Source organism: Cyprinodon variegatus, unplaced genomic scaffold (genome assembly GCF_000732505.1).
Source record: "Cyprinodon variegatus isolate N-32 unplaced genomic scaffold, C_variegatus-1.0 Scaffold54, whole genome shotgun sequence".
Lineage (NCBI taxonomy): Eukaryota > Metazoa > Chordata > Actinopteri > Cyprinodontiformes > Cyprinodontidae > Cyprinodon > Cyprinodon variegatus.
In genome coordinates, this window is record NW_015150507.1 from 1060829 (window position 1) to 1075957 (window position 15129).

At 37.9% G+C, this 15129-nt stretch overlaps 1 protein-coding gene across 3 annotated transcripts in view; it reads right to left on the reverse strand.

Moving 5' to 3' along the window:
* The window catches only part of LOC107082476 (SLIT-ROBO Rho GTPase-activating protein 1-like), a 113163-nt gene that overhangs the window by 29446 nt on the left and 68588 nt on the right, over window positions 1-15129 (reverse strand). For 2 of the 3 annotated variants that reach the window (XM_015371169.1, XM_015371171.1), the window contains exons 6-12: window positions 13920-14048; window positions 12414-12635; window positions 11830-11931; window positions 7198-7395; window positions 6744-6828; window positions 4473-4500; window positions 2537-2645 (exon numbers count right to left, since the gene is read on the reverse strand). In XM_015371169.1, the coding sequence (XP_015226655.1) occupies window positions 2537-2645; window positions 4473-4500; window positions 6744-6828; window positions 7198-7395; window positions 11830-11931; window positions 12414-12635; window positions 13920-14048 (873 nt within the window). Of the gene's footprint in view, window positions 1-1841; window positions 1876-2536; window positions 2646-4472; window positions 4501-6743; window positions 6829-7197; window positions 7396-11829; window positions 11932-12413; window positions 12636-13919; window positions 14049-15129 lie in introns of all 3 variants that reach the window. The other variant, XM_015371170.1, reaches the window with a different exon arrangement.

Genomic DNA, 15129 nt, shown 5'->3' on the forward strand with positions numbered 1-15129 from the left:
ATATATATATAACAATCTGATATCTGACATTCTCTGTATGTGAAAGTTAGTTAAATGAAAAAAGATTTAAACAAATAAGAAAAAGTTTTTTCAGAATAAAACAATAAGACTTTAAGGACTAATGAAAGGACCTTATATTTGGTAGAGGTGGTAAGAGTGCATACAAGAACACGGGTTCAGGAAAGTTGGATAAAAAGCTGCAAGTTGTTTGTCTGAAAACCTAAAAACAGACTGAGTTGATGTGATTAATTTATTTCCACATGGCCAATCCCTAATGGGTACTGAAATAGAGGCACCACTGCATTTTTGGAGGTTGGTTCTGAATTTAGAGAAAACATTAAAGATATAGTGGAGGATGTTCTTCTTCCGGGTGGATCATCAAAATAGGTGGTCCTCCTAATTGTCAATCATTCTGGTGATATGTTTACGTAAGGCCATCCTACATGCTCGTCCTCATTTTTACTTCACCGATGGTGAGTCTGACATAGTGGAAGATTTGTAAATCTTGTTTTGGAAAGTAAGCTTTTATGAGCGATGCAAACAGCAACTGTTAAACAGAGCGTGCACGGGAAGAAATGGGCTTGTGCACGCCCTCACACGGGTTTTATAGGCATTACCTCTCGGGAGCAGGCACAAGGTTGTGCATGTTCTTTTTAAAGTGGAGAGGGCGGGTCTTTTCAAAAATTCGCGAAAATCCTCCACTATACCTTTAGTGTAAACATATTTTCATATTTGCAATTTACTTGAAACTTGATGAGGTAAAAAGACACTGTCTTTCTGTATAACTGCACAAAATGTAGGCATACAGTACACCACGCATTGACTGCTGAATACATTTAGATAGTTGTCTGCATCACAACCTCTTTCAATTAATTTTAAAACTCTCAAAAATGTTAAAAAAGTTAATTCATAAAAAAAATTCGGTTATTTTGAACTTTCAAGTTTTGCAAAACATTTTGAAAAATAATTTGAAACCCTGATCCATTGCCCTCCATTAGACCTCCAAGAAGACTTTTAAAAATATATATATATATATTTATCGGAACATCCTTTTATTTGAAAACATGTTGGTGCGATGCGAGGCCTATTGTCTGTATGGATTTTATAGTTATCTGCTTCTTTTTCTCTTTATTCTAAACGTCTTACAAATGTTGGAGATCAGGTTTATTTCATACTTTGAAGAAAAAAAAAATATCCTAAGAAAGAGAATTCAATAGTTTAATTTGAACTCCTCGTGACGTCTTCTTTGTGTTTATTAGAAAACAATCTTTAATGAAACAGCAATAACTTAGAAGCGCATGTATACACAGCAGCTAAAAATGATCTACTAGCAAAGCAAACTGTGCATGCCAGGTTATTATGATAAAATCTATGGCAACGATGCCTTTAGATGCAGCTTGTCACTTTTCAAGAGCATATCTAAAGACCCCTCATTAGATATAGCAGACAGGAAAAACAAAACAAGCCAAAACCTTGTGCTCCAATGCTGGAGAGACTCTGAATCCTTTTATTATCATATAGTGAATTTGTTTACAACCCCCAGGGGTATGCAGTGGTTCCAAACAGAAGAAATATGCCAATATCAATTACACTGATTTCAGCAGAGTTGATCCACAGACCAGAATAGAGCTGGGTTGTGTAAGAGGATGTCTGTTTAACATGTGAAAGTAGAATTATTGGTGCAATTATGATGCAAATGTCTCTGAAGATACGTTTTAAATTGGAACATCTTCAACTCAGTCTGTTAAAGGGTTGATTTAGTGGAATAAAAAAATAAAATATTAGTAGTTGAAAAGAAATAAGGACAGGCAAAAGCACAAGCTCTCAGCTTCTGGTTCTACCTGATGTCGGGTGTGTGAGTTCCTTCGTCCGCGGCTAAAGTGGAGAATCACAATAGGCAAAGATGGACAGAGGAAACCAGAGGTAAAGAGAAAAAAGAAAGACCCAGATTAGAACCACACCAGCTGTCCAACCAAGCGCAAAGCATAGGAGCACCTTTATTCCACCCTGTGTGGCCATCAAACCCACACAGATGAACCATGTGATCTGAAAAGGACCACGCAGCCACCAGCGAGAGGCAGCCAGGGGACGGAGAAGAGAGGCGGCCCACCTTATCAGCCTAGTATATCACTCCCACCCCCCCACCCCCCGACTGTCATTTATCCTGCTGTTTTCACTGGCCTGAGCTAGGGAGGAAATCTCTAACAGAGAGGCTCAGACGTGCCAGCTCAGCAGGCAGCGCGGGGAGCTGACCGACACAAATATTTAGCTCTTCAGCTGCTGTTGCTCCCCTCCGGCGACCCTTCAAATCTATCAATGCCACCGTGCATCACAGACGCAGACCGCCAGAGTCCACTGACTCATGCTGGCGGCTTACAGAATCCATCTTAGCGAAAATCTGTTGTCAATTAACAACATATCAAAGCTAAGATGCTTGAGGGAGAAGCAACCCAAATGGTCTGAAAGCCAGAGTGGAAAATAAAAACAGCGGAAGAAGAAAAGAAGAAGAGCCACCCAGCAGATGTTAAATTTGTACCTTGATAAATGACTCCAAATTTCCATTAAATAGCTTTACATTGAAACAAGAGCGGGGTCTAGCCCGCCGGGTGCCTGTGAGGGTTTTGTATTGCCCGTTGGGATGTCTACTGTAGAACACAAAGAATGCATTAGAATAAACAAACAACTCACTTTTCATTTCAAAGGGCCTTCCTGTGGTGTGTTGTTTTTATTTCAAACCCTTTCATGTCTTCCACACCCTTAATTTGAAGTTTAAGCTAAATAATCTTTAAATCTCTTCTACGCCGCATAACAGAAAAAAAGACAAACATGTACTTTTTTCTAAAAGATACGAAAGGCCAAAGTTAACCGTCAGACATGCTGCTATCTAGTGCCTTGACATCCATCAAATGACAGCCTCTGCTGTGAACAGCCTCTGCAGGACAGCTGGGATGGTGTGAGAGGCTTCTTGTGACCTGAAGGATCCCAGGACCTTCACGTTTTCAGCTTTGCTGCTCATTCAAACAAAAACACCTGGAGGACTTTTTGATATCAAAACAGGACATACCTTTGCCACTTAAAACAATGGTTGGTATTACACTGCCTTGCAAATAACCACAAACATATAGTTTGTTGTTATTTACAGCAGTATAATAGATCAAATCAGAATATTACATTATAATAATCTGATTTAAATCTACTATACTGCTGGAAGGTTAACCTCTGCCCTTGTTTCAAATTCTTTGCAGCCTCTGTTTTTTTCCCCTCAATATTTATCTACAGCTCCCATCAGCTCACCCTTCAATCTTCTAAACTAGCAAAAAAAAAAAAAGAAAAAGTCCACAACATGATGCTGTCACCACCATGCTTTACTGTGTAGGCTACTATATGCTGCTATAAGCTGTAACCAGTGTTGCCTTTGTTATACATCATATTTAACATATAATCAAACAGTTTATTTTCCCATTTTCACAGAATATGCTAATTTGACTTCTTTGATTAAAGTTTATGTGTGGAAAGGTAAATTTAAAGGACATTTCATTGTACTGCAGATAACTACATCATCCCCAAATATTAGGGCTTCATTTCATATTTACTCTCAGTACCGATTATGATAATCACATTAAATCAGAAAGAAACACCCGCTATGACATCACCCAATGCTTTGTAAACTAGCTTAAAAAAGAAGTTTAAGAAGTTTTTTTAGAAGTCTATATATCTTCTGTATTTATATATATAAATATATATATATATATTTTCTATCTATATAGCTTCTGTGTATATATATATATATATATATATATATATTCTATCTTATTTTGTTTTTTGTCTGCAACAACAACACCAAGTCCATTTCCTTGTAAGTGCAAACCTACTTAGCAATAAACTTGATTCTGATTCTGAAGTCTAAGATTTGACTGTCTCCAAACCAGAAGTGGCCATATTTTAATGTTAAGCTAGCGATAACACTTGAATATTCGACAAAATGTGTCTCTTTAACATTTTCCATAGACTGACAATCTTATTCAAAAGATTTTACTGAAAACCTGTGCAATAAAAAAATGCAGCCAATTCAAACCTGAGGCTTTTGGATGTAATTATAAGAGCTGGAAAAGCCACAATCTAATAGATAATAAGCCATTAAAATAATATTTGAAATATATACATCAAATACATAAATGTATTTATGATAATAGTTGGAAAAACATCATTTTACCATCATCAAAAAAGAGATTCTATGAGTAAGGTAACAATTTTATGTTTAAGGTGAACATGTTTTCAATATTTTGACAGCTAATTTCCCTACAATTGATTAATCAATTGTGAAATAGTTTCATCCTTTTTGCAATGAATGGTGAAAAAAGGCTTTGAAAAAATTAGGTTTAAAGATTTAGTCTGCACTCTACTATGAACATGAACAGCAGCTGATGTGTTTGCATGTGGCAGCGTGCATGTGTGTGGGTTTGTTGTTTTACCTTGTGGTCATATAGTCAGCCCGGTGGCCTGCAGCACGACAGGGATGAAAAAAAAAAAGAAGATAAAGTTAGAGTTGGTGGACATGCCAGGACGTGTCTCGGGTGTCCTGGTGGTGAAATGTGCACATGGTTAGTGAAGCATTTGAAGCCTGCCATCTGTCTACAACCATAGGGCCCTTCAACAACAAAAACAAAACCCCCACCCGGGACAATTTGCACGTATGCATTCACGTGAATGCTCCAGCTCACAGCTAACGCAAATACGGTCAAATACAGCCATGACATACAGACAATAAATGCAAATTCAAAACATTTGACATATAAAATGAGATATTAAATTAAACCAACTTCAAATTTAATATTAAAATTCTAGAGAGGTTTTAAAATGTTGATTTAAAACCAATTGACTCGTACTGTCCTTCAGCTCATTGAAACAAGGAGAATGAAGTAGGATTTGTCAGGCTATTCTTGTCATTGTTAAGTCACGGCTACTCTGCTCATTAAATGGGTCATTTTACAGAGACCACCGGGAGGGAAGGTCACCATGGAGACTGACAGTTACTGACTGATGTCCCACCAAAGAAGAACAATGAAAGTAAAGCACCAGCCACCTAAGACATGCTACTTTTTGCAATGGGAAGTAAGGAATCTGTCGTTTTAGAAACTTGAACAATTTTATTCTGAGCATAGCTATAAAAGTGGTGGACAGGTTTTTTATATTCCCTGTCTCTGGGAAAATGCTTGGTAAAACCAAATTTAGTTGTAATTACAGCTACAGTTTTAGTTTATACATCCACCAACTCTGCATCAAGACACTCTCATTTTTTGCCAAACAGCTCAAGCTCGGTCAGATTTTGAATTTCTAGTTGGGTTTGGATCAGGACTTTGACTGGGACATTGTAGCATACATATGCTCTGATCTAGCTATGGCTATATTATACTGCTAGAGGTTAAATGTATGTCCAACTCTTAAACCTTTTCCAGACCTTTAAAGTTTTTTCCCCCTCGTGATTTTATTGTATTTAGTTCTGTCGTTCCTACCATCTATGGCATTCTCACAACATGATGTTGCCACCTAACCTGGCAGTAGCCAGATTGATATGTGTTGAAGTAAGTTGAGTTCTACGTTATCAATCTGGGATGGCTGCCGCTCAGTCTGTCCATGAAAAGGAAGGACCTTTAGTACAATACTTCGAGTTGATTGGGTGACTTTCCAGCTACAGTAGTACCCGCCTTCCATAATATGCTTTCAGCCAATTGTAGCAGCAAATTATGTGTTTTGTAAGCTGATAAATCAAACTTTTTCCAAATTCTGTCAGAAGAAAAGCAAAGACATCTTTCCTATCTACAAATGCACAAAGTGCTTCTCTTTCCCCCTTTAACAAACGAGAAAATGTCACTATTTTAGTGTCAATTGCAGTATGGACATGTGAGTCCTCCAGCGTAGCCATGTTTGTAATGCCCGGCAAGGCTCTTCTGACTGTCCTCAATCCTACATGTCCCGCCAGAAAAAAACACTGCTGGCATGTCATTGGTCCAACCATCTGGTCTCGTAAAGAGGATACTTGCCACCATAATGTTTCACAGAAGGAATGATGTGTTCATGGATATCTCTAATGTTGGTTTTATACCAAACAGCCTTTGTCCAGGTCCCAAAATGGTAACCTTTTGGTTTCATCTGAAGAGAGCACATTCTTCCACATGCAGCATCCACACAACTACAAGCTGCCCTTCCAGCTGTTCCATTTGAGCTGGCTGGTACTGATAAGGTCATCATTTTAGTCTTGCTAGTATAGCAGTTGTGGGACAGTCTCCCTATGTTTATATAGTGATCTTAAAATGGTTCTGTGAGTTGTTAAAGGGCTGGGATTTTATGCCATGTTACCTAAAGATATTTTAAGCTTTAAATTTAAGCCTGATTTGTTTGTCAACAAACCACTCCCCACAGTAAAATGCCATGGAATAAACAGGTGACTAATGAAGTCAAGAGGAAGGATTTTATTTTGGGTTATCATAGTAAAGGGGCTGAATACAAACAAACCTCTGTTTCAACTTCTCTTTCATTTTACAGTTGTGTTGATCTACAAAAAACCTGAATAAATTAAAATTTTGTGATAGTAACCTGAAAAGAGCTATAGGAGCATTAATCCCAGGTAATATATTTGTGATGCTGATAGTCTGATGAATTCAAGGGAAAAAAATAGAGGAAGACAAAAAATAAACAGTGAGAATAAGCATAGGGGAGGGCAAGTGAAGGAAGTGTGACTGTACCATCACCGAGTGTCCTCTTGAGCAAGTCATGTTTGGCCTGCAGTTTCGAGATGAGATTGCTGCCCTCCAGAAACTCTCGGAATTTCTGTGGAGAATTGAGAGTAATTACACAGAGGCTCCGATTGCCAGCTCTCAAGACAGCAATCAGTGATAAGTCAGCCAAGGGCAAGGGACACACTGAGAGCCCTTTTAAAGCTTTTATCAGAGCATGTCCATCTTCCAACCGATCCAAGATAGGGGTTACATTCACAACATCAAGATGTTTGGGAAGAGTTAGCTCACAGATAATCCCACTTTTTTACTAAAACAATTTTGAAGCTGAATAAGATATTTTATAAACTGATGTACAATGTCATAAAAGCTACAAAAGGAAAAGGTTGTGTTTTCGTTTCTTATCAGAATGAGCTCAAGAAGACAAACATTTGACAATTTTTCAAGAGTTTTATCTACTCACAATAAAGTAGAACTGTTCTGTTTCCTGCTGGTTGGCCCTCCGCTTGGCAATGCTGGGCTTGCTGAGGTATGTCTCGGAAACAGTGGACTTGACCGACTCTGTGGAGCGGCTGTGGTGGAAGCACTCCGACACGTCATAGTCTTCAATGGTCACCATGTCCTGGATGGTGGTTAAAGTGGCCTCTGATGTCTTTTTGACCTGTTAAACAGCAGATGAAGCTATGATCAAAGTAAAAAATAGAAGCCTGCTTAAAAGCCTGACTTCACCATCAACTCCTCATTGCCTCATTTTGCTCTCACTCTCTAAAAAAAAAAAAAACACTCTCCAACTGATGGCACTAAAATATTCAGGCGCTTTCTGACAAGATGTAGAATCTTCTAAAAACCGCAGGATGTTGAACATGACTCCCAGCCAAAGCAATCAGCTTGCATGCACTCAGAGGGGCTGGAGGTGAGCGGTTCTGGCTGTAGATGGTAAATTCACTTGCAAACCTTCAAAGATTCATTTCCATAGCTGCCTCCAGCCTGTCAACACTGCTTCTCCTAAAGCATATAAATATAGAGGGTCGGCCAAGCGTACAGTTCTCCGTTCACTACAAAAGATGTTTGAGCTTTCCAAGGGCTGCAAGGCATGACTGTCCATGATGTGGTGACATAACATTATAAAGCATGGGACAAATAAAGAAAGAGCCACAATGCACCTGTAAAATAACATCAAAGCAGCGGATCTTACAAATAAAGAACTTTTCTAATTGCTTAAAGGTGTTTTCTGCTAATTAAAAAGACCTCAAAAGTACTATTATTTAACCTTTTTTTTTTTATAATATCATGCAATTTAAAAATAATATTATGAAAAATCATTAAGGTAAAACTAGTATTAATACAGCGTGATTACACTCAATTGGAAGGATTTGGATTAGTGCTGAAACAACTAATTGCATTAATAGCATAGAATAGAACGGAATAGAATAGAATTCATATGTTATTTATGTGTGTTTTCTGTGTGTGAGATTAATTGATTTTTGAAACAATCGTCAACTAATTTAGTAATCAATTAATCGTTAACTTCAGTATGGAGACTGTAAAACATGCAATTAGCTGACGGACCATCCCACTTAGAGCAGTAATTATATCAAAATTGTAAAAAAAAAAATATATTAAACTTTTGCATTTAAGATTAAATGGTCAATATTCTCTATCCAGAACTCCTCAACAGGAAAAGTTTTAGTTTCACCTGGTTTAGTTTCATAAAATATCTTCTTTAAGTAACCTTTTGCTATCCGATTGTTAATCAATTAACTTGAAAAAAACAATCGACTTACGGTATTAATCGATTTGCAAAATAACCGCAAGTTGCAGCGCAAATCTGGATACAGCTACTTATTGGCTAACAGTTCTCAGGAACACTATTCTTCATAATGTGTAATATTATATGATCAATCACATAACAGGGACATTTACGGATGGCATTTAAGCAGTTAAAAACTTCAAGGATATGCCCCATACATAAATAAACCATGAAAGAAGAGTGACAAGTATGAGAATGAGTCAATGATCCGGAAAAGCTGCAGAGAGAAAAAAAAGGCCAGGAAGACTCAGAAACAATAACAACTACCTCTCTGGAAAAATCCAGGAAACTGCTTCTTTGACCACTTGATAGAAAGACATCCTGGTGGAAATTGTTGTGACAACCCAAGGTCTGTTTGGTGCACACATTACAGAGACACTTAAAAAAAAACATTTATTTTAATTATTCTTACGAGGCCAATCCCCTCCGAATGAGAGATATGATTACAAATTTTCAGGCATTAATTAGGTCTGACCTTAATGAAAGACCTTAAAGAATTAAAGCTTAAAAAGCAAGGTGGTCTTTCATGTTCCTCTGATGGATTACGGTGCTGAAACACATGCTTAAGCACACAATGTGGATGTAGTATCAGTGTTATCCAACATGCCATTGGGTAAAAAACAAAGTACATGTTGGAACATGAGTAATGATGGCATGAAAGGAACAAAGAAAGAAATGGATGAGATGGAGGACTCTACAACCTTTAAAAAAAAAAAAACTTTAAAGTTTCTGACAGGTCCTTAGAAAAGGTAATTAAATGTGACGTACAGGCTAGTTATGTTTGGGATCCGTCTCCCACTTACGAGCCCCATTCCGGGTGGCCCCTTTGAGAAGAGAGGTCCAGCTGTCATTATGAGGACAGGAGCCATGCGTGTAGGAGAATGTCTCCCAGGGAAAAAAGCTGTTGGGTTATCCATTATTCAGTGGATGAATAGTTACCAATGTTCACTGCTAGGCTCAATTACAACAAAACTCATGGAGAACTCGCCAGAAATGCCCATCAGGTCCTGCAGCTGTGAGCCAAACTATTTATATAAACACTTAAACATCAGTATTAATAGTGTGGTTCACTAAAAATGATTTTGTGAGCCAAAAATAACTTGTTCTGTAAAGAAAATCTCAAATACATCCAGTTGTGACATTTTAAATAAGCGTGAATCTGCAGGTCAGAAGGAACTCATCATTTAACACTTATTTAACAGCTATCTATCAACACATCTCTGAAGCCAGACTGCAGTCCGATAGCTTTCAACAGATCCTACAGTAAGTGTGTAATCTGCTGATCATCAAGCAGTGAGACAGACACCAGCTTTGATGTGTCTCTCTGTAATATATCCAGAGAAAACAGTCCCTGCAGAAGAGATGGTATGAGATTGCTAGAACTTGGTGCGAAACGTTGTAAAGATAACAGCTTATTCTGCCGGTGTTTTTGCAGTGAGGACACCGGGCGACAGGAACGTTACTAGCCAGTGTGAACGTTGGGCCACAGAAAGCTAAATGAGATGCAATTTGGAAGATTATTTAATTAATCAAAACAATAAAATAAAGCAAACAGATGGATTAAGAAGCTGAAAACAGTTTTGTCCTTCCAAAAAAAAAAAAGACTGGTTTGGATTTTTAATAGAGGACTCCTCCCAGCTGGGTGTCAAATCCAGGGTCAGACTTCCGATTCTGCTACATCCACCAGAGTCAATTATTCAGCACATTTTCTTTCAACGGCTCAGACGTGCTTTGAGGATGCAGCTGCACTTCAATGAAGCTCTGCCCTGTGGCTTTTCCTGTCCCAATAACGACAGACCCTCTCTTACGCCTGACAGTGGAGAGCGCAGGTCGCCGCCGTGCTTTGAAAGTTCATTTTTCAAGGATGAATTTCGCTCACCATGCCCAGGAAGAGAGGCCATCTGGTGATCCTAACATGAAGCTGCAGCATGCTCAGATTTTGACCCACCAGGACGTCCGTTTCAGTAAGACAGGCAGTCAAGGACACCAAGTAAAGCTGGGCTTGTTAACTTCAACACACATATATACCTATTTTCTCTTTTAAATACGGACAAATAGTTTAACGATAACAGCATCATATTCTGTTTTGCCACAGAATCTAAGTTTTATCTATTAACTATCCCGTGTTGTGTTTTCCAAATAAGATTTTTTTATGGTTCGGTCTTTTGTTTCTATGAATGGATCAGCGTGTAACCTGGCATAGAGGACAATTTTTATTTTGCAAACTAAAAAATTTGCATCGATTTGAAGGGAAAACCTCTTCATATAGAAGATATTCAATATTCAATTCAGTTTATTTACATAGCGCCAATTCACAGCAGATGTCCTCTCAAGGCACTTTACAGAAACAATTCAACCAGATCATACAGACAGATTGGTTCAAACTTTTGTATCTAAGGAAAACCAGTTGATTGCATTGACATTGACTCGAAGGCAATTCCTCACACCAAGCATGCTTGTAGCGACAGTGGAGAGTAAAACTCCCTTTTAAGCATACAGCATTTGCATTTGTGAAGTCCCAATAATACATACCGGTAATATGAACAAAATCCCGATATTGTTTTCCCTCCTTCCTATTTAACTTTACCATAGAAAACATAAGGCCCTTAACAAAACCATCAAAACTCAAGGACTAATTAACTTTTTTTTAAAACTTTTTTTCAACAACTTTTACTACTTTGCAAAGCCTGCTGCAGACAGTGGGTGGGTGTGGGGTAATTTAATAACTTTATGTTCAGATTTCATTATACTCTTTGTAAGAGCATAAAGGTAAAGGAGTCCATAGAAACGTGAATAGGAACAACTGATACCTGAAGAATATGGGAAAGGCTGAGAAATGGTATAAAATAGTTTAAGTGTGCAATGTGTGCAAGCCCACACTGTGAAGAAGCAGCAGCAGCAGTCATGGCTCTAAACTCTTTCAGTTGAACATGTGTTGAAAAGGTGTAAAGTGCTGCGACAAAACAAAAATAGCAGCAGAGGTTTGCTTAAATAAAAGCATTGTGATAAATTTGTACAGAAGCAAAAAAAAAAAGATAAAATTTTTCATAGCTGCCTGTGAGATATAAATGACATGAATATATATGAGTTTGTTTATTCTATATATATGCAACTAAAACTTAGAAAATCTTCAGAGCTACTTTTTTCTACTTAAGCAGATAAACTTAGCTTAGTTTAATTCTGTAGAGCTCTCAGCCTCTTTTAGCCAAGAAACCCCAGCAGAAGCCAGATTCTAGTGAACCAAACATGATTGAGGGAGCAAACTTTCTACATATTTAACATTACCTCTTCATTCTCGATCTTCAGGGTCGCCAGTCGAGACTGTAATTGTTGAAACCTCAGGATGAGCTCCCCATTGACAGGGGGCTGTGCTGTGATATGGCACACCTGGAGGAGAGAGCTCATTATTTTCATATAGTAACTAATCTTTTCACATTCCTCTGTAGTTACAGAGCAAACCCCAGTGACCTGTGTAAACTGGAAGGCAGACAGCCACAGAGCAAAGCGCTGCCATCCAGACATGATATCAGCAAAGTGGCATCCAAACAATAAAACTCTGAACACATGTAGAGCTACTTAAATCCAGGGAAATGAATAATGCTTAACTTGCGAAATTTTGTGCCCTATAAAACAGGATGCGGCAGCCCATTCGAAATAAAAGCTTCACTTAAATGCAATAAAACCTCATTTGTCTGAAATTGTTTCTGTCCACATATTAGTGATGTGTAGTTTTGTGCACTTGCGGTTCAGAACTTTTCAATTTCTTTGATTGTAAATAATCAGCTAAGACAATTATTAGCTGTAAAACTGCTATGAAACGGCAACATCTCATCAATACATCCTTAATATTAGTAAAAAAGAAAACGTACTTCGTCCCCCATATGAGACTGGAACTCAAATTTAGTTGGTGGGCAGAAGGCTGTAGGATACATCTCCATGAACCTCTGTCGGTCACTCCGTGGGTCCAGACTGTCCACTGCATTTTCAATGATATCTAAACCTTCGTGTCGGGATGTTTCCAAGTTGTACTCTGCTGAGAGGTAGGTCCGCAGAGCCCGGTTCAGACTAGCATGGTACCCCAAATCGCAGCACTGTATAAAATAAATCAGAAGAGAAGCCTGTTGGGTTTTTTTTTTTTTTTTTTTTTTAACTAAATCAAAAAAGAAACAATTTCTCAGAAGTTATGCCATAAAAAAAAACAAACAAACAAAAAAAGGTTTCTAAAATGAATATGTGATTTGTAGTTTCTCCATGGGTTTGTAAAATTATCGTTTTGCATATTCACACACAGATGAATTGCAACTTCATCAATCAAATATACAATATTACTAAACAAAAAGCATCAGGAAGGAAAAGTAGACATCAGACAGGTCAGCGTTTAAGCATGATTACCGGTAGGTTAAAAAAACAGCAACTTAGATGTAAACTTTTCAGAGAGCAGTTTAAATGTGCATCCTTTGCATTTCCAAATATAAGGAAGGAAGGAAGGGAGGAATGAACAAAGGACAGAAAGAACGAACGAATGAAGGACAGAAGGAATGAAGGAAGGAGTGAAGAAATGAACAAAGGACAGAAGGAAGGAGTGAAGGAATGAACAAAGGACAGAAGGAAGGAGTGAAGCAATGAACAAAGGACAGAAGGAAGAAAGGAAGGAAGGAGCGAAGAAAGAAAGAAAGAAAGAAAGAAAGACTGATCAAAATATGAAAAATATCCAACATCTTTCCAAATGTTTCAGCAAAGATGAAGGGGTGTTTCTGCTCCACCTGTTTAGACTTTTTTTTCCGACTACACACTCTGTTCGTTATTTTAATAATATGCAAGAGCCTCTGCATGCATCTCCTGCAGAGCGCATCCCACATATTCCTCAAACACACAGACACACAAACACCCTGATGAGATGTGAGGACCTGTGAGCAAAGCAGGGATAGGGGCAATTTCAGTCCACAGCATGCTGCCTGAGAAAAAGCTGCATGTCTCTCTATCCTCCAGTTCTGTTTGGAATATAAAATCCTAAAGTCTCACTAAAAATCTCAAAGTTCTTCACCTCCATCAGAAAAGTAGGGGAAGTTGTGCAGGAGCTCTAGATCCAGCTAAGAAGTCTTCTTAAACAAAATTTAAAAGAAAGCTGAACTGCAATTAAAACTGAATGTGTCACATCTTTAAAAAACAAAAAAACAACCTTTAAAATGATTAATGAAAATTAAATTAATAGAATGTTGATCGGTAAAATCTACTCAACTCTATCTCCAAATGAGAGTCTCAACCAAGGAAAAGGCCATAATAAAGCTTTGAAGGTTTGTTCTAAAATCTAAAAAACTTCCAAAATCATTTAAATTATATTTCTGGGATGGGGGCTCTTGGGTTTTTATACTTACATCGATTAAGTCTGACAAGTCGTGGATGTAATACTTTAAAACAGATGCATTTGTCGCCTCCAGTGTCAGCAGGTACTCATTCCGTGCTTTGATCGACTTCAGCTTGTTTTCCGAGTACTTGGCTTGACGCTGACAAGAGAATTAGAGGCAGGGATGAGAAACAACAGAGAGTGTGACAGGCTGGCTCTAACCAACAGGGAACAGCCTTTTTGACAAGTGATTATTGTTTTATGTCTCTGCAGGTGAATCACACAGCTAAGACTGGTTTACAGGCAAAACAAGGTTTTAGTAAACCTTAGAAAAAATGAGTTTGATTTATGTTAAAAATACCAAGAGAAGAAACAAAACAAAACGCCAGAAAAGGAGCTTCTGCTCTTTGATTCATTCGGATGTCTCAGTGATTTCCATCCTACACCAGACGGACATGAGACATGTTAGTCACAAAATGTTGACTGACCGGTGGGCTTTGACTCATCATCATTCATATTTCAAAAACAACTCCACATATGTTCTTGGAAAAGTTCTGCTGGAACCATCTCTTCCTTCATCTTTAATCATTTCCACATATATTCAACAAATTACTGTCCTGGGAGAAAAACATCTGCTTGTTTGGCTGTAAAATTGCTTTCAGTGTTTTTTTCCTAAAGATGGTCAGAAAGCTGAGAGAGAAAAAAAAAAACTACACACAAGTTTTTATGTCATTACAGGACATGTTTTCTTTCAGCTAGTTACAATGCCTCTTACAATTATTCAAACATCTAAGAGCTTACACATTTTAAAGCAACAAACTTCACTTTAATTGATTTGGGATTTTACCTGATAGTTCACAATCTAACCATACATTTCAAATTTTGGGTTTGAAAAAAAAGGGACATTTTACGAAATTCCCTGCAAGCCGTCAGACTACCCGAGTCAAGCTCCAGTGTCTGTTATGTTTGACTATAAGCCGCTGATATCTACTGAGCTGTCTCCTACCAAACCTGTAGGGGGAGCGTCGTGCCTGCTGCTAGCATTTTCTTGTGCTAAATGAAAACTAGCCCCTTTCCAACTTTAACTTCCCCCTCAGATGGTTAGGAAAAATCCACAGAAAAGCTGCTCCTTCTCATAAGTTGCATGGTTCAAAGTGTGGGAAAAAAAGTCGTGGCTTATTTTCGGAAAATACAATGTGTATACTTATATATATATATATATATATATATATATATATATA